At 38.1% G+C, this 22,389-nt stretch overlaps 1 protein-coding gene across 1 annotated transcript; it reads right to left on the bottom strand.

The window, feature by feature from the left end:
* Positions 1 to 7,338: 7,338 nt before the first annotated feature.
* LOC136571227 (interleukin-5 receptor subunit alpha-like) lies at positions 7,339 to 20,411 on the bottom strand. Its single transcript, XM_066571564.1, has 10 exons — positions 20,309 to 20,411; positions 19,829 to 19,983; positions 19,547 to 19,694; positions 18,887 to 18,995; positions 18,611 to 18,798; positions 16,454 to 16,590; positions 14,799 to 14,943; positions 10,878 to 10,965; positions 9,619 to 9,706; positions 7,339 to 7,419 (listed from the first exon to the last, which is right to left on the bottom strand). The coding sequence occupies exons 1-10, from the start codon at positions 20,409 to 20,411 to the stop codon at positions 7,339 to 7,341; spliced, it is 1,242 nt and encodes a 413-aa protein (XP_066427661.1).
* Positions 20,412 to 22,389: the final 1,978 nt, after the last annotated feature.

Genomic DNA, 22,389 nt, shown 5'->3' with positions numbered 1-22,389 from the left:
GGCAACATAAGCATTTTTCTTAAAGAGCCCTCATCTGTCACAACAGCTTTGCTGCAGACATAAGTTTGTACACACCAATGAAGCCCTGTGGGGAGCAACCTCCACAGGTCAGGATGGTTTCTCTTGAAACACAAGTTTTTTAGAAATGGTACAGAAGCTGAAGTAGAATGGGTGAAAGAAAGAGGAATTTAGTGGTCACCTGTAACATGAGACAACAGATTAACGAGTATTTTATCATGACAGTGCAAATACAACAGAGTATTCAAGGCTAGAGTGTGCAAGGCTCTTTCTACAAAAGGGTTTTCTTTATATTTCCAGGCTCTGGGATCTGTCTAAACAGCCCTATAGAATAACTGCCTCACCTGACATTGGCACAATTGTAATTATTTAATGTGTACATTATTGTACATTATCTCTTTAAAATTTTTTCTGCCAAAGATGAATGTGCTAGAGCTTGAGAGCATGCCTTTGAGAGGTGACTGACTGACACCTAGTGTTTAAAATCCAGTCACACTTAAAAAAGAAATGTACACATACGCACACAAAAAGCAACCAAAAACTTTTATTTCTAGCAAGAAGGGCTCCCATTTGTTTCAAAGTACCACCTCATCAGCATTGCTCCAGGTCAAGGGCTGAGATGTTCCAAAAAGCAGCATTTGAAGTGACCACATGACATACTGCCTTACTAAGTCCACAATCACCACGGTCTGATGATCATCATGTTTCCACTAATTTAATCATCTGAAGTGTGCTGCCTCTATCCCAAGTCTCCCTGTGCTGGTACATCTCACCCATTGCTCTAGAGCTGGGAGGGAAGCAACCTATCATCCACTGGTGGAGTGGCCTTGGCAAGTTCATGCTCCCACAAAGCCCAGCAGTGCAGGAAGGTGGTTTCATCAACACTTTTATTACAAGTCTCTGGGATAGAAATAGGGCAGGACAACAAGAAAAAATCCCCAAGCAAGTTATCTTGAAGACTCTTAGTTTCAAATTACCAGTACTAGCCTTCTCACCAAGCACAGCCCTTTCCTATAACAGATACTATTTTCAATTTCAAGGAACCCAAAATATGTGCAATGTATGAAACAGGTATTCTCTTACTTTATTTTTTACTGGTTTTCACAAAAAAATAAATTGAAGGATGTAAGGATGCAAATAATTTACAATTTCTGTATAACCCTCAAGACCTCATGCTTTCCAAATTCTTTAGTCAAGCAGAGCAGGTCTACAATGAATCAAAGCTGATTGTATTAACAGTATAATGAGTATATGTTACTGTAAATTCTCCCCACCTGCAGACAGTGGGCACAATTTTGCTTGTGTCCCTCTCTTTCTATTGTTGCCAGATGTTGAAACAGGCCATGATATATACATCACTATTTCTTTTTATTAAATGTCCAAAAGGGATAAAGCTTTTCCATCCTGTGTGTTTTAAATAAAACTTTTTTTTTCTATAAAAAAACCTTGTGAATCAAGATGCTACTGAAATTATGCAAGTGGATAAAGACCCTTGCCAAATTATCACTGAGAGTCCGGACAAATAAAGTTTGCCTGGAAGATGAAGTTCATTAGTGGAGATGAACTGGAAGACTTTATGAAGGCACAAAGTTCTGCTGGTTTTGGGGTTCAGGTGTTAGCTGAGTGGCAAGTTTTGCTATTCTCCTGAAGACAGAGGTTGCATATGCGGTTCCAACATGAGCAGTGAGCTCATTAATCCCTCAGTCTGAAAGCACACACAGTGCCTCAACCATTCCTCCAGCTGCTCCAAAGATATGTCCAACCTTGACCTGGGGTCCATTTTCTCCCAGGGGGTGCCTGTAGCAGGAGCCCAGGGAGAAAGCAACAAGAGGACAGCAGTATGCTCCCTGTGTCTTGCAAGTTTTGAACAAATAACCACATGAGTAAGAACCACATGAGCTGATATTGTATCTAAAAAGTCTTTGATGGATATTTTTTCATGGTTTTTGTCAAGTTTCCTTTTGAGTACATCTTCAATATCCTGTAGCAAGTAGTTTAAAACTGGAGGAAAGCTTTCCTGCATAGTAGCCTTCTGCACAAAATCAAGCATGAAATGAATATTTGTTAGCTATTGTGGTCCAGAATATTTACATAATCACCCTATTTCTCTTTTTTGTCATTGCTTAAAAAAACAAATGACAGCCAGAAGCAAAAACAAACTTTAAAATGCAATTATTTTTCATCTGTATGAATGCAAAGTGATAGCTTGCTGAATCCAAACTAATTTTGTGAGTTAATAAAAACATAATAATAGTGCTGTATGGTCTTGAATAGTAATTCTTTTCATTCTTCCCCCCTACTTTCATCTATTCTCTCTTTCTTTGTGAATGTCTTGCTTTGCCTATTTATTACACTGTGTATTTTTTAATCCTTGCATGTTTTGATTTCAGTGGAGCTAGACACAAATGATTGTGATTTCTTTAGAAACTTACAAAATTAGAGAATATTAAGAAGAAAGTTGAGTAAAGCTGTGGTAGTTTTAACTCAAAGATGTCAATTGCTTTGCTGGTTCTGTGTTGCTCTAAGTGTATTTCTGAACTAAATACCAAAGTCATATTCTCTGACTATTTATCCAATGGGTAGGGTTTTGATTACCTGCCAGGTTTCAGGAGAACCAGAGCGTGATGACAGGCTTTATATGCAATTGGCATTTAAAGCTGTGACCTGGAATTTTTTCTGAGATTACCAAAAATAGGCTGATGTATATATTCTGATGAGATGCAGTAATACAACTCTAAGCACAACCCTGTGCTGCATCAGTCACCAAAGCATTTTTATCTCCCAATGTCACCTTTATCTTTAAAGTTACTTTGTAGAAGCCATCTGGTTCTTTTCAATGTGAGTAGACCAAGTTTTATCAGTCAGCTGGCACTGGCTAATCAAATGCCAGCAGATAACTTGCACATCTGCAATGGAGAAATGCAGGGCAGAATGGTAAGAACACCACATGGCCCATACACTTAGTCCTAAAGAATATTGGTGCCATTCTCCATACAAACAGCATTTCCTTGGCCATGAATGTGTATCCACATACATACACCCTCACATTCCCATGCTCTTCATGTGTTTGATGCATTTAAGTATTGCATCCTCCAGCTTCTCTACTTGGTAGTGATAAGAATAAAATTGTGAACCCAGGCTTCAGATTAAATACTGTGGCCCAAGTTTCTCTTGCTCATGAACAAGAATGTTTCTGATAAAAACTGCTATTGCTGGCTAAATAATGCTGGTCTGAAACATTATGATATATGACACCTTTAACTGTGCTGGAAACTGTGCTGGCTGTACAGCCAAATGCAAAGGCTGTAACTGCCAAGCTCTTCTTTGGCCAAAATATCTCCTTTCACTAGGGCAGAGAAAGGCAGAATAATTATGTCAAGAAAATGTGGGCAGGTTCTCTGAGTCTGATCATCATCTAGTGTCTAATAAGAAAGAGGTGGTCATCCTGTCTTGGACACCTGTTCCAGACTGAGATTACTGGAGATCTTCTCTCAAGATCCCAGAGCTGTGGCCAGTTCTGTTTGATTAGATACCTAAACCTAAGGAAGCAAAAATTAGAATCTTGTATCTTGTAGTGCATCTTGTCACTAAAGGACAGGTCTTCAAGTTAGAGCAAGAGGTGTATTTCTTTAATTCTCTCAGTGCATTTAAAGAGGTGTCTTGTTTTGAAAACTTGAGGAACATTTCTGACTGGAAGTGGGTTTTTTGTAGAGCAGGTAGCAGCGTTGGGTAACCAGAGGAGACTTTGTGCTGAGTCCCGAGGCTGAAGGCTGCTTTGCTGACTCCCATCATCCTCTTCAAACTATCCTCCTTTATAAGCAAAGAGAAGGGGCTATTTTTCCTCAAGGAGCTTCAGTAAGGTGTTTCTGATACCTACATAGTCACTGATGTTCAGGAAGAAACATGAACACTCAGTAATGCTCCTGGACCTGAGTTCATGTGTGCTATATGTCCTTTACTGAAGTGGGAACTTGGAGTTGAAAGCATAAAACCAGACAGGCATGACACATCACCAGGTTTTATGACCTCAGCAAAGGGCTTTTGACTCTGTGCATGCATAAGTGGAGATTAAGAGCAATCTATGTGCAATGCACTGCCCAGTGTCTCATCGGGTCCCACTTCAGATCCAGAAGGTGAAATCTTACACACAGGAGTGTCATTCACCTGGAGCAAGAGCTTCATTCACAATGAAGCAAGAGCTTCATTGACAAGAGAAAGCAAGCCAAGCTGAGTAGGATTTTCAGATAATCATAGAATAATTTGGATTGGACGGGACCCCTAAAGACCATCTACTTCCAACCCCACTCCCACCATGAAGAAGGACACATTCCACTAGACCAGGTTGCTCAAAGCCCTGTCCCACCTGGACTTGAACACCACTAGGGATGAGGCATCCTCAACCTCTCTGGGCAGCCTGTTCCACTGGTTGTTCACACTGATTTCCTCCTAACTGCTAATCTAAATCTACCTCCATTCCCCCTTGTCCTACCACAGCATGCTCTTGTGAAAAGCCCCTCCTCAGCTCTCTGGTCACCCTCTTTAGGTATTGGAAAGTGTTAAAAGGTTTCCCTGAAATCATCTCTTCCCCAGAGAAGAACAACTCAAACCCTCTCAGCTTGTCTTCCTTCATAGGACAGGTTCTTCAGCTCCCTGATCATTTTGGTAGCTCTCCTCTGGGCCTGCTCCAAGAGGTCCATGTTTTTCCTGTGCTGAGAGCTTCAGAAGTGGACACGGGACTTCAGGTAGGGTCTCATAGGAATGGAGTGTAGGGGGAAAATCACATCCCTGCTGTAGTTGGCCTTCTTAAGCCTCATGACATTCCCATAGGCCAGGTGCTAGAGCTTGACCAAGTCCTTCTGGATGGCATCCTGTCCCTCAGACGTGTCAACCATACCACTTCTCTTAGTGTTGTCAGTAAACTTGCTGAGTATTTTGTATAGACTGAGGTGCTTAATGCCAGCAATATACAATTTTTGCTCTCAGATCATTACCTTTCTTTATGTATGTATTGCAGATTAATCCACTATTGGACAAGATGTGTTGGATTTCTTTAGAATAATATTTTATTTTAAGGAAAAGTTATACCATTTGGGAATACGCTGGTCAAACATTTCTTGGAAAGTTCCAGATCATGGATTTTGTTCTATCAAATTTGTACTTTAGGATTAATTTTCAATACAACTGATATTATCATAATGTTTTACGTGATGTGTCTCTGGAGGCTGTCATGTTCATGTGGGCAAGCTCTGTGTATTGACCAAGGTCTCTTGTAAAAAAAGCAATTTTAATCAGAAAAAATTCTATTTAATTCTTCTATTTTCAGATAAAATAATAAAATTCCTTTTATCTTTATATTCTCTGTCTTATTATAAATCCTGGCACTGCTATAGGACTTCAAGCACTGCAAGCCAAAATTATATAAAATATATGTATAAAAATATATATTATAATGAACAATATGATATTCATTGTGGCCTGATTTCACTCTATGAAGTCTGCGTTCCAGATGTGAGTGGCCAATGTAGTTCTCATCTACCCCTCTTACCTCACTTATATTGTGATTTTTTATCACTTTATGCATTCTATATCCTCACCAAGAAAAGAATCTATAAGTTCATGATGCTTTCTAAGTGCTTCCTCTAATGATTTTTATCAGAAAGAAGGAATTCTTTCTCCTCTTCTTGAGAAAACATGTCTGAACATTGGACCATGGGATAAATTGTATTGTCTACCCACAGAGATGGTGTCTGATCATCCAAAAGAAAAGTTGCTATGTTGACTGAGGGCTTTCCCCTCAGCTCTCAAGACAGAGGAGACACTCCAGGAGTTGTCTCTCTGAAGCTTGACTCAGTACCTGATACCCACAATTTATTTCTGCCTGATGATTTGTGTAGGCTTCAGACTGATGGGTGTGGAGGGGAGAGCACTGGTGTCCAAAGGTAAGAACACCCTTACCTTCTGTGAAAAGTACAATGCAAGAGGAAATGTCACATTACCTTCTAAAGCTGATTGTTCTTTTGAGGTCATTAACTGATCTTACAGCAAAAGAAGTCATTTCTAGTCCTTGTATTGTTCAGAAATTTCTAAATTGAGCTTTCCACTTGTCACCAGCCATTCTTAATAATAAAGGAGAAACAGTGTAATCTCCACTGTGGACTTTTTACCAAAACAAAAAGCACATTTAGGTGAATCAAGACTCAGCACCAAAGTATATCCTAGAAACTTTATATTTCAAAAGCACAAACAAAATTTTTATATTGTTATTTGTTCCAATCAATATTATGCTGACATGGAAAAATATTACCAGTAATGAAAGCAAGTAATTTTTAGGTATCTTCCAAACCTTCCAGAAAATTATGTCCATCATTGATTTGTATTTCCCACTTTCAGAAAAGAAACACCTTCCTTGCAAAATCACTTCATTCTCTTCTAGTCAAATAAACACACTCCCAGCTAAGAGTTGGAATAATCTGCTCTGATTGTATACATGAAAATGGACTAGCATAGCTCATCACCTCATGGAATCAGTAGGAAATATTCTTTGATAGGACAGGGAAAAATAAATAGCAAAAATGGTCAGTTCTGAACTTACAACTTCTCTGAATTAAACTTACTTTAAAAATCACAATACAGCAGAAAACTTTGTTTTCTTTGTCTTGTCTAAAGTTTTCTTGTTTTACTTACTTTACTTATTTTACCAACTGCAAAGTCCACAACATTAAAAGACCTTGTCTTCAGACATATCTCTCCTTTCTGGTTGATGCTTGTTTACACAATGCAGTGACTCAGAAAGGAATATTTTATTTTGTTTTGTTTGGAGTTTTAGAGATCGCTTGTGAGATTCTCTTGCTGTTTCCAGAAACATTTTCTGCTTCCACCATTTCTCATGACCACTTCAATCAGATGTTGAATAGATAGTATGAGATTTCTATGAACAGCCAATCTTCAAAAAGTCTTGATCTAGAAGACAGGGCTTGGAAGCCATTGTAGCATTATGAAACATTAACTCTAATTTCATTTTAACCCAAGTGGACCTCAATATTAGTTCATGTTTTCTGAGATGCTCTAATTTTACTGGTCTGAAGATCAGTTTTTTTAGAGACAAACTACAAGATAGTGTTTTGTGTCTGCGATCCAAAGCTAATTTTAAGAGTTGCATGTTGTCAGAGCAGAAGTTATTTGGCTCAGACAGACTCCCATATCAGCTGTTTGATCTGTTGGAATATTGTCCACCTCATGGGAAGGTACCTTGCAACAGATAAAAAAGGCATGTCATCTCTATAGGTCTTCAAACACGTATTCCTTCAAACATTTCTGCAGTCAAATGTTCTCATCTCTCTTCTCTTCTGGTGTTCCCAGAGTAACCTCTGAGTTCATCTCCATTTGCATTGACATATGTTGCTGTTGGATAAAAATTACATTATGCATAAAATGCACATTCACTGGTATTCAAAATTCTGTGCATTTCTACAAGCACTCAACTTATTTGGCATATATCTGGGATTAGGACATATTGCTTACTCTGTTGCAACTGGAATACAAAGATTATATTAATTACTCTCTCAATCTACAAGTTACTCACAGGCAAATTTACTTAGTTGTTCTGAGCCTTAATTATATTTCTTGTCACTCTCCAGGCTGATATGACCATTGTGCCATCAACAATTGCTTGAATCAAAAGACCACAGTGTTGTCTCAGTAATTTGTTGCTATCATGCAGACAGTAACTCCCCAGCTATGCTGAAGTCTTCTGTCAAAGGTTTATTCAGTGTTTGTAATAGTTAAGGGGCAGAAATAAATTCTTTCAATGTCAGCAACATTAAATATAGGTTTTTTTGTGATTATATTTTGAATACAAAGACCCCTGCATAGCAGTTTACACAGTTCTAACACGAAGGGTGATACAGAATATAAAGCTGCTGGTTATGATTCTTTGTTCTTCTAGTCCATATTCATAGCCACAATGAGTATTATCAATTAATTTGCTCGCAATTACTGGTAAAAATGGGTGAGAAGGACTTCAGCACAGAAGAGGTGATAAATATACTCTTTAACCAGCTGAGCTCAGGGTCAACATGGCACTTTTAGCATCCAATTTGGTCAAATTATATTGACCAGAAGTGCCATAGAAATTATTCTGAATCCTGAGAATATGAGACTTGGCCTCAGGCCAGTTCTGGACCTCTTGAGCTTTTCTGAGAAGATGAGTGCAGTGAAGAGGAGTAGCACAGTCTGCTCTGAGACCCAGCCCAAGGTTTGTGGAATGAACTCCAGGGGCAAGTTCAAAACACTTCAATCTTTCAATTTGTCATTTGATTATATAGAATATGCACATAATTTTCCCCATAAATTCATTTTCAGAAGATAAGATTAAACAAAACAACCCATTCCTCTTGTCTCACAACTCAAATTATGATTCCTGGATTGAGATGATCGTGGTTAGTGTCAACGACGTAGGTATATTATTAAAAAATGCCCCAAAACACAATATTGGAAGGCATGCATCTTTCTCTTGGGAAAGAAAGCAGCATAAGAAAACACACTGGAAATTACTAGTTAAATTGCTGAATGCTCTACTAGATTTTGATATTGCAGTGTAAGTATAATAATATGGCAGGATAGAGTAAAATTTACAGAAATCCTGCAGAGGCTCTGAACAAATATTTTGAGCACACAGATCAGAGAAACCCTCATTACAGTTTCCTTTTTCAGTGGTGCTTTCTACCAAAAAATCATAATTTGGGCACACCTGTGCCTTCTCATGTGTTGCAGAACCAGGTAAGAAGCAATCTTACTGTCCCTTCTAGCACACAGTTCACTGTGTGGTTTTTCTGGAGTTACACAGATCTAAACTACTGCCTGACTAGCACATTTTTCCTTGCAACTCACACAATGACAGCAATGAGAAACACTGAATGTGCAAGCCAAGGAGCTCCATTAACAACAGTCTCCAAATACTGTAAATATTTAGTCCTTGTTTTGCCAAGTTGACTAAAGACTTGTAATGTGGCATGAGATAAACAAGCACCTGAGCTCACAGTGCATCAGCACTTCCAAAGTAAACACCTCTGCTTGTGGCTTTGTCCTGAACCAGGGGCACAGCTGTGGTAGATTACATTGCGTGCATTGTGCAGCCTCCTCCTTCCTGCTAGAAGAATCTGCACATTTGCTACTGCAGAGCCAATGACATGCAGATCACCACAAAAAGTTCCCCTTGATAACTGGCTGACATGCTTACATGTATAACATCCCATAATGACTATTCCTCAGGGACTCAGGGTGATCACTCCTTAAAATGTTGTTCCACTGAGTGTGGATATGCTGAAACACCTTGGAGCACAAGGGACATTTTAGTCCCCTGGGGATTTTCTCCATCCTGTCTACTGACATCAGTCCTGTAACCTCCACAAGGTATTCGGTTCTCACAACAAATGCTGTACATACCTTTTCCCTCTTTTTTTGGTTTTCTTGTTTTGTTTTGTTTTATTTTGTTTTGTTTTAATTAGATGCTGCTCCAAATGCAATGCTGTACCATCCAATTGCAAGTAATGTCATGCGTGTCAGTGTGGTGAGAGAAAAAAGAGAAACAAGACACACTACCTGGTGGTGAGTCTCATCTGCTAACCACGCTTTGATATTATTTGAAGGATGCGGAACAGGTGTGGTTAAAACTTCCAGGCATCTGTACCTGCAAGACAGTGATACAGGCACGCTACTATTCTTGTCTGCAGGAACAGATCAGGTGTTAATATAATATATATTTGTACTTTATATTCCAGTTCCAAGACAGGCATCTGCTATTTCTAAAGCCATTAAAACTTTTTTTTCTTTCTTTTCACTGTAGACACTTTTTTCAACATTTTCACTAGCTCTTCTTTAGCCTAACTGGTTTCTAACCTGCAAGAGTTTTAAAAGAACTGGATATATATAAAAAAACCTATGATTTCTACATAAATAATATTTCCAAGCAAAGTGAGAACTTGTGGCATGCTACTGTGTCTGTAGCTTAAAAAATTATTCCTATGTACTCTTTCCATAATTAAAAATTGATAATTTCTTTTATACAAATCAGGAATAATGATTAGTCACTAATTAAATAATAAGTTTACTTTTAATAGAAGCTCTACTTACATACTGCACCTTCCAAATACTAAGGTATCTTGAGTCATCATCCTATCCTGGACAAGTTTATTTCTCAGTTCAAGAAAGCCTTTGCTGCCATAGGCAGCTGTCAATAGGGGACCTATGATGCCAGGCAGAAAAGTAGTGGCATAGAGAGAGTTAGCAGCATTAACTGCTGGTGGGTGCAGGGCCACTACTGTCCCTTTGCTCTACTAATGGTATTAATAGTACAGCAAAGGAAATTCATTCCACCAGCCTGACTTCCCTTTTTTATTTCTAGTAAAGTCTCCAGTTTAGAGTGAAAGACTACTGTCATAACACCCATGGATTATGAAATGAAATTGGACAGCATGACATGAAGTTCATCTCTGGCCTGATTAATAGAGGTGGCCTTGAATGCAGAATCTGTGAAAGCATGGAGTAGAGTCACATTGAAGATAGAGTGGCAGAGTAAGATTAAAAATGTCATTTATAGTTGCAGAAATACATCAGAGAGTAGAGTGTGAGACTGGATCTGTGGGGACTGTGGTAGGAGCTGTAAGAGAAGAATTACAGGTGTCAGTATCTTACACTAGGTCATAGCATCAAGCACTAGTTTGTTAGAACAATAGTTGGAAAGGAACAATTAACTGCTTCTTGAGAAAATCTGTGTTTGACTTTTATCCATTGTATGGTTTACTCTCATCCTGACCCCTCTTCCACCAGAAATTTATACAATCATCAAAAATGTACACTACCTTCTACATGCATATATCAGCAGACCTCCAAGGAAAACCAGAAGCCAAAATAATGTGAGGCTTAACAGTAGGATATCCACTGTCTTTTCTTAAAAAAAAAAAAAAAGGAAAAGGAAAAAGAAAAAGAAAAAGGGAAAAGTAATGTTAATTATATGGGAGAGGCTAGGATAGTTAATAAATTGATGAATTGCATATGGACTGATAAATATTGCTCTATTTCTGCTATTCCTGAACTGTCACAGATTTAAAGAAATATTTCCTGGAGACTTTTTTAGGGGAAAAGGGCTTCTGACTTCAGCACTGTTCCTTCCTCCCCTTCATCCTTCTAGCCCTCAGCCTTGCTGCTGTCTTTGCCCAGCACTTCCCCTTGCTTCCTTCCATTCCCTCCTTTTCCTGGAATTCTGCTCTCATATCCTGGGCATGGCCTGTCCTGCCACTGGATATTTCCACACAGCCTTGACTCCTCTGGAGATGAAACCCTCTGTCCATCTGCTCTTGGTGTTTCTGCTGCTGCTCCTGAGCTCCTACTGCTGCTACCTCCCATCTCCACACACCATGGGTCCCCCTCTTCTGCCTCCTCACCACTTCACAGCTGTAACTGATTTAAGGCAAGATAGAAATAAAAGCATTTTTTCAAGCAAAATATTCTTTTTGATTCAAGCAGCAGCATTTGGTTTCTATTATACTTACCTTTTTAACCCTGCTTGGCATAGTCCTAAAGAAATGGCATCAATACATATTTTTATTGTTCAACAAATACTACTACTCTGTACCTGGCATTTCTTCCTCCAAAATACCCAAAATAGCAATGTATTTGGTTGACTCAGAAATTATTTCTGGGAAATTTTATTTCTTGTTTAATATCTAGCTTCAGAACCACAATTAGTTTGGACTAGTTTTAACTAAGTATTTTGAAGAAAAACAGGCAAGGACAGTTCTTAAAATATTTATAGTCTGAGGCCAGTTAACCAGTGGTGTTAGGATCAATCTAGATTAAAAATCAAAGTATAAAAGAATGAAAGTTCTGAGTTTGAACCCATTTATTTCCACAAATTTCATATGAAACCAAGAAAAGCACTCAGAAACTTGTGGGCAGAATTTATAAGAATATGCCTTATCTTCTTTAAGTACAAAACTACTCTTTATTCACTTTAAGATGAAAAGGAAGTTACTTTCTTCTTGCTGTCTGAGGTGAAGGCTCAGAAAACTTATTCTGAACCACCTCTGGACTGTGTAGTAGAATTTTTTTTAGTTTGTGGTAATTTCTCTGCATCATTCTGCTAACCCTACATCGTGCACACACCCAGGAGAAGAGGAAGTCCTGTTCTTATCATCAGCTGAACCACAAAGGGGTTTGCTTCTCCTGCTTTCTTACTTCTTGCCTTTTGGAGAGCAGCAAGAAAAAGCACATATATTCTTTTGGGTAGACCATTTCATGGTGTTTTGTTTTTTGGGTTTTTTTTCAGATGCAAATGCTTTAAGTTTGACAGAAATAACAGAACTTTGAAACCAAAACTAGTGGCTTGGTTTGCAAAAATGCAGAACACTTCTGATTTACTACAAACTTCAAAGTGATCTATGAATGCTCATCAGCTCTAAAAATTAGACCAATTATTTCAAGTTTCTACATATGAATAAAGCTGATTAAACATTTCTTTTTTTAGCAGAAAGTTTTTATAGTAAACAGCTCAGTTCAGGTTAAATTGTGAAGGTTTTTTTTGAGGGCATATGCTAATTCCAAAGGAGAATTAATGTTTTCCTCATGAGAAAATTAGCAAATTCTTTTCATGTCAAAGGAACATTTCAGAACAAATATTTTAGTTATGTTTTGAATTATGTTATTTCATTTTGATGTTTCGGCTTTTTTTTAAATGAAGGGGTTTTTTTTAAATTAAGGCTAAAATGCCTTTTTAAAATGCATTCTTAAAGAAATGTTGCACATTTCCTAGATGAAACAGTAGAATGTCAAGGAGAAGCAAACAGAAAGCAGGTCATGCCATGCTTCTTCAAGAATTTCAGTAGAAAGAGATATTGTAACACCAGAAAAATAGACACATTTCAAAACAAAAATATTGAATGGATGTGGTTTTTTCAGGTTACTTTCATAATGTCCATTTATACATCTTTCCAATTAGAAACAGATAGAATAATTTCCACAGAATACAAAGTAAAATGGACAGAAAAATTTGTCTCAGCATGAAAGGAGATATGTAAAGAGATTTGGCTGAGCACCTGACCCTCCAATGGAATAACTGCATATATTAATTTTATAAAAACCACTGATCCTTTCTGAGTAGGAAGGAGGGAAGGAGGGGAACTGCTGCACCACATGTGCAGTATGCTCCAGGGTAAATCATCCTGCTGCACTGAACACATGCAGATATTACAGCTCATGTGCCATGGGGGTCTTGTCCATCATAAACTTTTCTGAAGTGGAGAAAACATGCTGTGATTCTCAAACCTCAGCAACAGCTGTAAAGGAAGCTGGGAAAGCAGCAGTGTGGAAAACAGCTAAAGGAGACTGCAGATGCTGAGAGAAAGGTTTGGTAAGCTGGAACCAGAATGGGTGACTGCTCAACTCCATTTCCTTCTTCTGCTGAAAGGCTGGCAGGGAACAAATAAATCTACATGCCTCCTCCCAGAGGCCCTCTTCTGATTTCCCCTATCTACACATCAGATGTGGCAGCCTGATGCCAGGCACACAGACTGGGCAGACCCCTCCTAGGCCATGCAGTGGTCTTAGACTCTCTCTGTCTTTAGTGACAGGAAAGGGGAATCTCTAAAGAGGAATTCAAGACTCTTATGGCCTGAAAATTTCTCTCCTTCACCACATTGAAAATGAAGGGCAATTAGGTTTCTCTCTCCAGATATTTCCCAAGTGGAATGCTTTTGAAATTAAATGGACGAATTTAGGTCAAAAAAGGTTTCAGCAGACCAGTGGGATACAATAAGGCATCTGATAGAGCAGGAATCCAGTATCCAGTAAACTCTATAACTGAATTTACATTCAACCCATTTCAAAAAAATAACATCTCACCTGGCATTTCCTGTCCTCAGATAAATAGGGATTTGAAGCTCAAAGATCAATAGGACATATTCCAAAATACAGTCTGTTTTATTAAATAATGACACTTACCTTGTTTTGTTTTACTACCCATAGTACTGTGCTTTTTTTTTGCATGCTGACACACAAGTTTTTTTCTATAAATACAGCCTCACATCACTGTACTACTTCCCCTCTGCCTACGTTGATGGTAGAAAGCTTCTGCATGTGGAGACATTTTTCTCATCATGGAAAGTACACCAGTGTTAGGGGTTTTCTTTATAGAGGTTGAAGGAAAAGTATTGCAATACTTTTGTTTACTTTGTTTTTGCAATGCTCTTGTTTACTTTGTGCTCGAGTGAAATGTTGGGGCCAGAGCACATACATTTAAATAAGAGCTAAACCATTTCCTATCACTGTCAGATAAGAAATTATTCCATCAGTGTAATAAGGGACATTTTGGACTTAGTCCTTAAAGACCATATGGTTTGATGAATGGTCGGACTTTTGTGGATTTCTTGGCTTACTAACTCCAGTTGAAAGTATTTTTAGACATGTGTGGGTTGTCCTTTGCAGGGCAAGGCAACAGGGTGGAGGGATGACGGTGTAAGGACCTAGTCAGCTGCTAACCATTATTATTTCCTAAAGGCTGTCAAGAGTCAGGACAACAGTTCCGTAAAAAGCAGGGAATTAGAACTCAGACTAAGGACTCTGCTTCCCTACAGCAGAGCTGTGTGAGCCTGGTGTGTGCCATGGACCCCCAGGTCTCTGCCCCAACACCAGCCTGGGGCAGAAAAGAGGCAATAATGAAGTAAATATATTGAATGGTAATAACATAACCCATGAAAAGAGTAATGAGTAGTAAGTACATAACTTACCATCATGAATAAACACCGGTTCACTCCACTCACTCCAGATCTTGTTTGCTATGCAAATCTCTTTCTTTACCCTCACTTGTGCCGCACATCTTTTTGCTGGCTTATGAAATGGATACTTATAGTTCTCTGCAGTGACATTTGCAATCTATCAAGAGAGGTTTAGGGGATTGTTTTAAAATATTTTACATTGCAGTTCAAACAGATATAAACTAGGGATGTCAAATACTACTATTTAACTAACTAGTAGGAAGAGATTTTCAGAACAAGTTCTTATGTCCAGATACAATTGACTCTCATCTGATGTGTGTTAAAACTCAGAACTGAACATGAAAAGAGACTGGAACTGATAAGATACAAGGAGGTATCATTTATGGCAGTACATTAGGAATTTGAAAACACTGATTCCCCTTTCATTTTTTATCACATCACATATAGGATAAACACAGTAACTATGGAACTGCAAGTTTCAAGATTTTGGTGTGGGTAGTCTGCTACACTTGCTTCTCTGTTAGAATAAAATCTTTCATTTTTCATCTGAAGAATATCCATTGTTTTTGTGGCTATCCTGAAATATCTTTAATTGTGCCTATGAAAAAAAAAGATCACTTCAAAAGATCAAGCCCAAACATGGAGTGGTGGAATTTAAAGAAGAGGGATCTTTAAATAATCCCTAATCACTTTTAAATACTGAAGCAGACTTCTATAAATAAACAATGTTAGAAATTTTAGAAGTAATAAGAAAGAGAGAAAACTCTTGCTTGTAGAAGTTAAAAGTGATGTTAAAAGGCTGCAAAGAAGTAGAAAGTATGAATCTCATACAAGGAGAAACATGGAATCTTTGCTTCCTTGTTGTTAGGAAAGCATGAGCTGTTCTCTTCATACTGACTGATGTGGTGTGGATTTGACTCTGTGCACCGTGTCAGTTCTTTCGCTTCCCTTTAAGGCTTTTCCAGTTCTGGTGTCTATTAATATTTTGTGGTACCCAAAGCACAATATGAAACTTCAGGGGAAACCCAGCATCTAGACGGGCAAGTTAGTCACAACCTGCATCTTACATGTGACATGCTGGTCATATACACTTAAATAACATTTGACCTTTGCCTAGCACAAAATGGTTGACTTAGTTTGTGGTTCAATGCAATCCACAGGCCTTCTTTCTTCTGTGATGACTCCTATATTTTAATTCCTTATTTTGTGTTGATATATTTAATTCCTTATTTTGTGTTTGACCTGAATTTCCTAATCATCAGATTTCCCTTATTACTGAGTTTTGGCTTGTTGATTTCAGACTTAACCAGAATTTCAAATTCTAATCTTGTTTTCCATGCTACTTGACAACCTTTTCTAGCTTTCAGACAATATTCTTTTTCTATAACAAAAAAAGTCAATACAGTCTATGTGATAATAGTGTACAATTCAAATTTAATATAGAAGACAAAAACTTCTTCATTTCAATGCAAGCCTGACTCTGAAAGATTTCATAAAATGTATTGATTTTTCATTTTTCTCAGAAAGACAAATTGTATTATTTATTAAAGACAATGGGATTTCTTTAAAGTTTGTTTGAGATTAAATTCTGTTAAGTTTGAGGGATGCCTTGTTTTTGTGGAAGTTATGTTGTACAAACTAAGTGTACTACCAGGGAAGCTGATTACCTTATGATCTGTTATTTTCACTTGGTACAAAAAACACTTCTTCCTTGCTGAACCAATAGTAGGTGGAGGTTTCCAATGAATTTTAATACTTTTGTTTTCAAGGGAAACTGAGACGTTGATTGGCGGGTTCAGCTTCTCTGAAAAATAAAGAGTGCAGAGAGACCTTCTGTACCTCATGCTGTTTCTTGAATTTATACAGATGTAAAACAAATGAAAGTACATCAGTCCTTAAAATACACAGCTGAGTGTTTTGGAGTTTGCCACGCCCAAAGACATTCTAGTGAGTGACACATTTTCTTTGAAATTGCTGTTCAGTAAGTACCTCAAAATAAAGGGACGTAGTTGGAGTTTCCCATGTATCTTTCTAGGAAAAGCAGAAAGAGGGAAGGAGAAGAAGGCCCTCTCCAGAGTCAGTGTTGGTGTTGAGGAGACCTTGAGGCTGCTACTGGCTCCATGTCTTGTAGGATACATGTGTTTTGTCTACCCTCAGTCCTCGTATTATTACTTTTAAAAAATGGAATTTCATGTCTCAGAGAGGGGTTACAGAGGGGACACTTATAAAGGCTTCATAGGATCTTAGAAGGGTTTGGGTTTTAAGGGGCCTTAAGGACTACCTAGTTCCAAACCCCCTGCATGGACAGGGCCACCTCCCATTACAGCAGGTCGCTCAAACCTCCATTGAACATGTCCTTGAACACTTCCAGGGATGGGGCATCCACAATTTCCCAGAACAACCTGTTGCCCAGAGAATTGTCTGATTCAATACGTGAAGATTTCTGCAGATGCTTATATCTCTCTTTCTCTCTCCTATAGAGGAGCAAGCAAGCACTTGCTGTGGAGGAAGTACAGTATTGGACATTTGAGTCCCCAGGATTTCAGCTCATGTATATATTCACCTTATATCTGGACTCATATAAGCAAGTCTATAGTTATTCTTTAGCATGGCAAGTGTTAGAGCACGGCTGCTGAGTGTGTTCTCAGTACCCAGGCATTCTCAGTCCTTCTCAGCTGCTGCTGGATTTCTATGAAAGGAAGAACTCCAGCTGGAGTTTTCTGAAAAATCCCTCCCGGCAGAGGCAGAAGTTCATGGCAAATTTCTGCAGACAGGGTCGCTGAGGTCTGGGGATGACAGGGCTGCACTCTGAGAAAATCCAGAGAGGGTGAGTGGCAGCAGAACGGGTCCCTGCAGCTGCTGTGCTTGCTCTAGCAGCCTTTGAGGGTGGGGGCACACCATGAGCCCTAAAGAGACATGAGCCATGAGAAGAGGAAGAAGCAGGGGTTTTATGTTTAGTCTCTAAAATACTGCTGCCAGACCATTCTCCCTTCTGTAAGGATGTCAAGAATAGGCAGCAATTTCATTTCATCCTTTTGTCATATGTCAGATTATAGCTGGCTCTGATTGCAGTGAAAAGCTTTAGGTAAAGCAAACAATTTTAATGTCTTAGAAAAGGTTAGATGAGATCTAACTCAGAATAAATATTTAGAGTTTTAAATTAAATTTTTATCATCCCTTGAGCTATGACTGATTCCCAGGTTACAGGTCTGGAAGACAATCAACATGTTAAAGACTTAAAAGGCATTTGAATCTGCAATCTTTGCTAAATTTCAGGTGAATTTCTTACCCATGAGATTAATTCAAACTTCCCAGAGAAGTTAGGAAAAGTAATTTTATATGATCATTCAAAACTGTTGATAATTAAAAATAACTGCCAAGATATTTTTAACTTAAAAAATAAATAAAAATTCTACTAATGTTTGAGAATATTCATGTTCTTAAATTCAGGTTATAAGTGAGACTTGTGATTATTTCTGTTCTTTTTCTTAATCACACTTGCTCAGCATTATAAAAAAAGGATAGAAAAGAAAAAAATGGAGAAACAAGGGTGCAATGCTTATAAATTGTTTCCTCACATTAGCCTATCTTTTCTTTTAATTAAAATTATAGATAAACAATGTTATTAAATCAGACAAAAAAATTTAAAAATACTTCAGCCCTAATCCATTTTGTTTTATCATTGTGCAACATTCACACTAAGATGAATGCCTAAATAGTAAGAATTAATATTATGACTATGTCACACCTATTTCCTTTTTTGCTTTTCATGAAGTAACCAATAAATAAAATTTTCATAATATACAATAATAGACAATATTTACCTATTTTCTGAGGTGTGAAAGCTTTGAAATACGACAGTCCTCTTGAACTATTTCTCAAATTTCTCACAGTTATGTTTAAATTTATTTTCCTTGATGGTTGGAAATGTATTTCTTTCATATAGCATCCAATATTTTTCTTCCTTACATTTTTTATATATTGCTGGCATGCAAAAACCTTTCCTACATGTCTGTGAGAAGGAAATATAAAACTTTTTAAAATCAAAGACTTAGGTCCAAAATCATGGTTTCATACTTATTTTGCTAAACATCCTTTACCTGTATGAGGTAAAGATCTGGATATCTTCAGGAGCTTCTGCTTTGATGTGCCAGGTGCAATTGAAAAAAGAAATGTTATATATGATGCATGAAAGATTCTGAATGTAAACTGCAACAAAGAAATGGTAAAAAGAAAGAGTCATGTTGATTGTACATTGATTTCCTAATAACAACATTATGGTTGCCTTTACAAACCCATTATATTGGCTTATTTCTAGAAGCATGAAAAAGTACTATCTGAGAAAAAATAGGCCTTTCTGCTTTGTAGACTGTGAAAATTGGGAAGCACATCTACTACTGACACCAAAGCCTTACTGACCCACTTAAAAACAAATTAAAATCTCTGATCTTTTAAGAATTGCTGAAATCATGTGATACAGAAGGCAATCTTTATGACACATGAGTTGCTAGGGAAATGAGAAGAGTGTTTGGGTCATACTGACATCTTGCTCAGCAGAGCCGGAGTTTTCTGAATCTGAACACATCTAATAAAGGAAATAATTCTGCACTATCTCAAGGTATTATGAACCATATTCTTAACATATCTGAACAAAAACATAAAAAGTAGCAGAAGATAATGATGAGATTTCAGAAATTCTCCAAGACAGGAAATTATCATAAATGCTTGGATATCCTAACAACAAGCAGGAAATAGCTGACCTGGAGGTGCCTTGTAAGTAAGTTCTGTCCAGTCACTCTCCTTAATTATGTCTTCTGTTTCTTTTGCAAAAAGTTGTGTCTTAACTTTAGCATTAAAACCAGAGTGTAATTGAAGATGTATTTTCTTTTCCTTCTCTTGCAGTCTTTCCTAGGAGGAGGAAGAAGAAACTCCGTGAAGGTAGACAGTTCTAAGTATTGAAAGGGAAATTATGCAAACTTATCTACTGAATAATATGATATATTATTTCACTTTACACTATGTGCAACCTCTGAAGGACTTACTTTCCTTTCCTTAGTGGTATTGAAGAACTTATAACTCAAAATATACTTCACGGTGTATTTCTTGGTTTCTTCTTTTGTCAGGTTATTGTCCCAGGACAAAATAACTCTTGAATCATCCTTGGTGGCCCACATAACATTATGCAGCCTAAGTGCATCTGTAATTACAATGATATTACATAGAGAGAGGATCCCCCACTGTGTACACGAAGGAATTGTTTCTCAGCAAGGCTTGCATGCCCAGTAGCTCTACCAGGATTTCTGTTCTTGCATGGAGCAGGAATTTCTGAGCTTGGCTGAATATGACTTTCAGCAATTTGAATCATGCTGCTCTTTGCAGCTCTCAAAATTAATTGATTCACTTTTGCCTGTCTTGAACACCTCTCCTACTGCAGGTCTCTATTTCTCCCTATGGGCCATTGAAAGTTCAGATTGGAGATCTGGGAAGGTTAACACAGGATGAACTGTTAATAGCCTACTTACCCTTTATGTCTTCTTTTCCACTTGCCAGGATTGTGGAAAACAGTTTCTTATGTTGGAAAAAGCTTAATATCAGCAGGACACGAATGACTGTCACACGTGCCATAGCAAATGTTTTGGGCCACAGGTCTGAGGGAACTGGAGACTCTTTAGTTATAGGCTTGGTTGAAAAAGTAGTTAGAACATGATGTTTTCATTTTGCACCTGTGAAATATTAAGAAAGGGTCACCTAGATGCTTAAAAGGTGTCTAAAGTACAAAAGGTAAATATGAAATGACATCTCTTTGACAGGTCTTGTTGACTGGTGCCTGCTGTTGCCAGGATGTTTGTACTCAAGCCCACTCTTTGACTGGGAGCCAGGGCCAGAGAGAATGTGTGCCATAGAGCACTGGTTCTGAGTGACAGCACAGCTTTGATTGCAAGCCAACAGCACAGATATGACACTACTGACACTGCAAGTGTTTAGGCAGGGCCCCCCTGACATAACCATGACTTGATTTAAGCCCAGCAGCTCTCCTTGTGTGTGTTATCTGGCCTCTTGTGACCATAGAGAACTGTCATTTCTGGACTGTGACTTGTGTTACCTGGTTTGGGAGGATATGAACCATTAGAGATGAATCCTGCCATTTGAAAAAGTATCAGCAAGAGAATTTCAGGTGATTGCTAAATTTGGAATACAGTGAGCAAACAGATTCAGACGGATCAAAGTTGGTTTTAGCAAGACAGCATTGTTATTTCTCTGAAGGGTCTCATTCAGAGGTTGCTTTAATGTAAAACAACATTTGATACTCTCTGTGTTCATATGCCTCCATGTTCAGAGACTTTCGCTCACCAACTGATTTATCTTGGCTCTGATTGTTTTCACTTTTAAATTCTCAGACATATTGTGTCCAGCGATCAGCACCTGGAGCCATATCGAAAGGTTCACAATACATTGACTAATAAGTGGCACTGGTCATGCAGAGGAAAATGTGTGAATGTTCAGCAAATCAGAAAAATCTACAATGAGATTTCCTGGAAAAAAAGAAATACACATACACTTAAAATTACATACATATACAGATTAATTTATGATGATCTTTTATCACAATGCAGTGAAAAAGAGACCCCTTAAGGAATGCTGCCCTTGTTTATGAAGTGCTGTGAAAAATTCATAACAGAAAGCTGTGAGGCAGAGTTTTCCCCATTCTGTTCATTCTGGAGTGATCTCAGCTGTAGCACCAGCAGCAGCTATACTGTGCTAGTCACACTATGCACATGGCCAGCCAAAAAAAGAGTAAATTCTGTTTGGTGTGCCCAGGTAAGAAGCCAATTCCAATGTCTTGTCTGGAGAGGGAAGGCATGAGCTGTGCCATTAATTGTGCTCCTAGAACAGTATGGTGTGTGGTAAGAGGAAAAAGTCAGGAAAATATAAAATAAAAACAAGGAAATTTTGATGGTTTACTAAACACATAATGGCTCATCCCTCTCCATGGAATGGAGCAATGAAAAACAGTCCTAGGAACATGTAAGTACTTTATTTAAATTAGCAGAAAGGGAAAAATGAGGATGGAAAACATTAAGCAAGTTAAAATACCTGTGGCTAATATTAACATGATTTTTTTTGAAAAACACAAGTCAAAAGGGGATGTGGAACAGGAAAAGGAACAAAATAAATCTTACAGTAGCAACAACTTTTGGTGTTAGAAACAAAAATGGACATAATTTGTGCAGCAATATAAATGCATTTATAGTTGGAGACAGGACACACAGGGGCAGACAACGAAGACTTTTAAAGTCTGAACAAACTTAGAAAAAAGCCAACCAACCTGAGTCAAATAAAGGCATTTCAGGTGAGAGCAGTGCTGTTTCCCCAAGGTGAGTTGCTCCGAGGAGTACCTCTTGTGCAGGGCTGAGAGGCACCTCTGCACTCAGTGTGCAGTGAACATGGACACCTTCTCCCACCAACGCTGCGAGGCTGCACAGGGCGAGCAGGCTGCAAACAGGACCAGGAAAATGCATGGAAATCAGGTACATGGAAAGCTACCAGAAAAACTATTAGAGGGCATGCACAAGCTCACATCCCTAAGTCAGCAGCTCTAGGT

The sequence above is a fragment of the Molothrus aeneus genome, chromosome 2 (assembly GCF_037042795.1).
Source record: "Molothrus aeneus isolate 106 chromosome 2, BPBGC_Maene_1.0, whole genome shotgun sequence".
In the NCBI taxonomy this organism is placed as follows: Eukaryota; Metazoa; Chordata; class Aves; order Passeriformes; family Icteridae; genus Molothrus; species Molothrus aeneus.
Note: the sequence above shows the minus strand (reverse complement) of the source record. Positions and strands in the feature narration are given on the sequence as shown.

Coding starts and splice junctions, on each gene's coding strand:
- LOC136571227 (XM_066571564.1), bottom strand. CDS start 20,411: ATGGCACGTGTGACAGTCATTCGTGTCCTGCTGATATTAAGCTTTTTC. Junction 18,799..18,886: donor CAGATCTTTACCTCATACAG/GTAAAGGATGTT, acceptor TCCTTCTCACAG/ACATGTAGGAAAGGTTTTTG. Junction 16,591..18,610: donor TTTCACACCTCAGAAAATAG/GTAAATATTGTC, acceptor TTTATTTTTCAG/AGAAGCTGAACCCGCCAATC.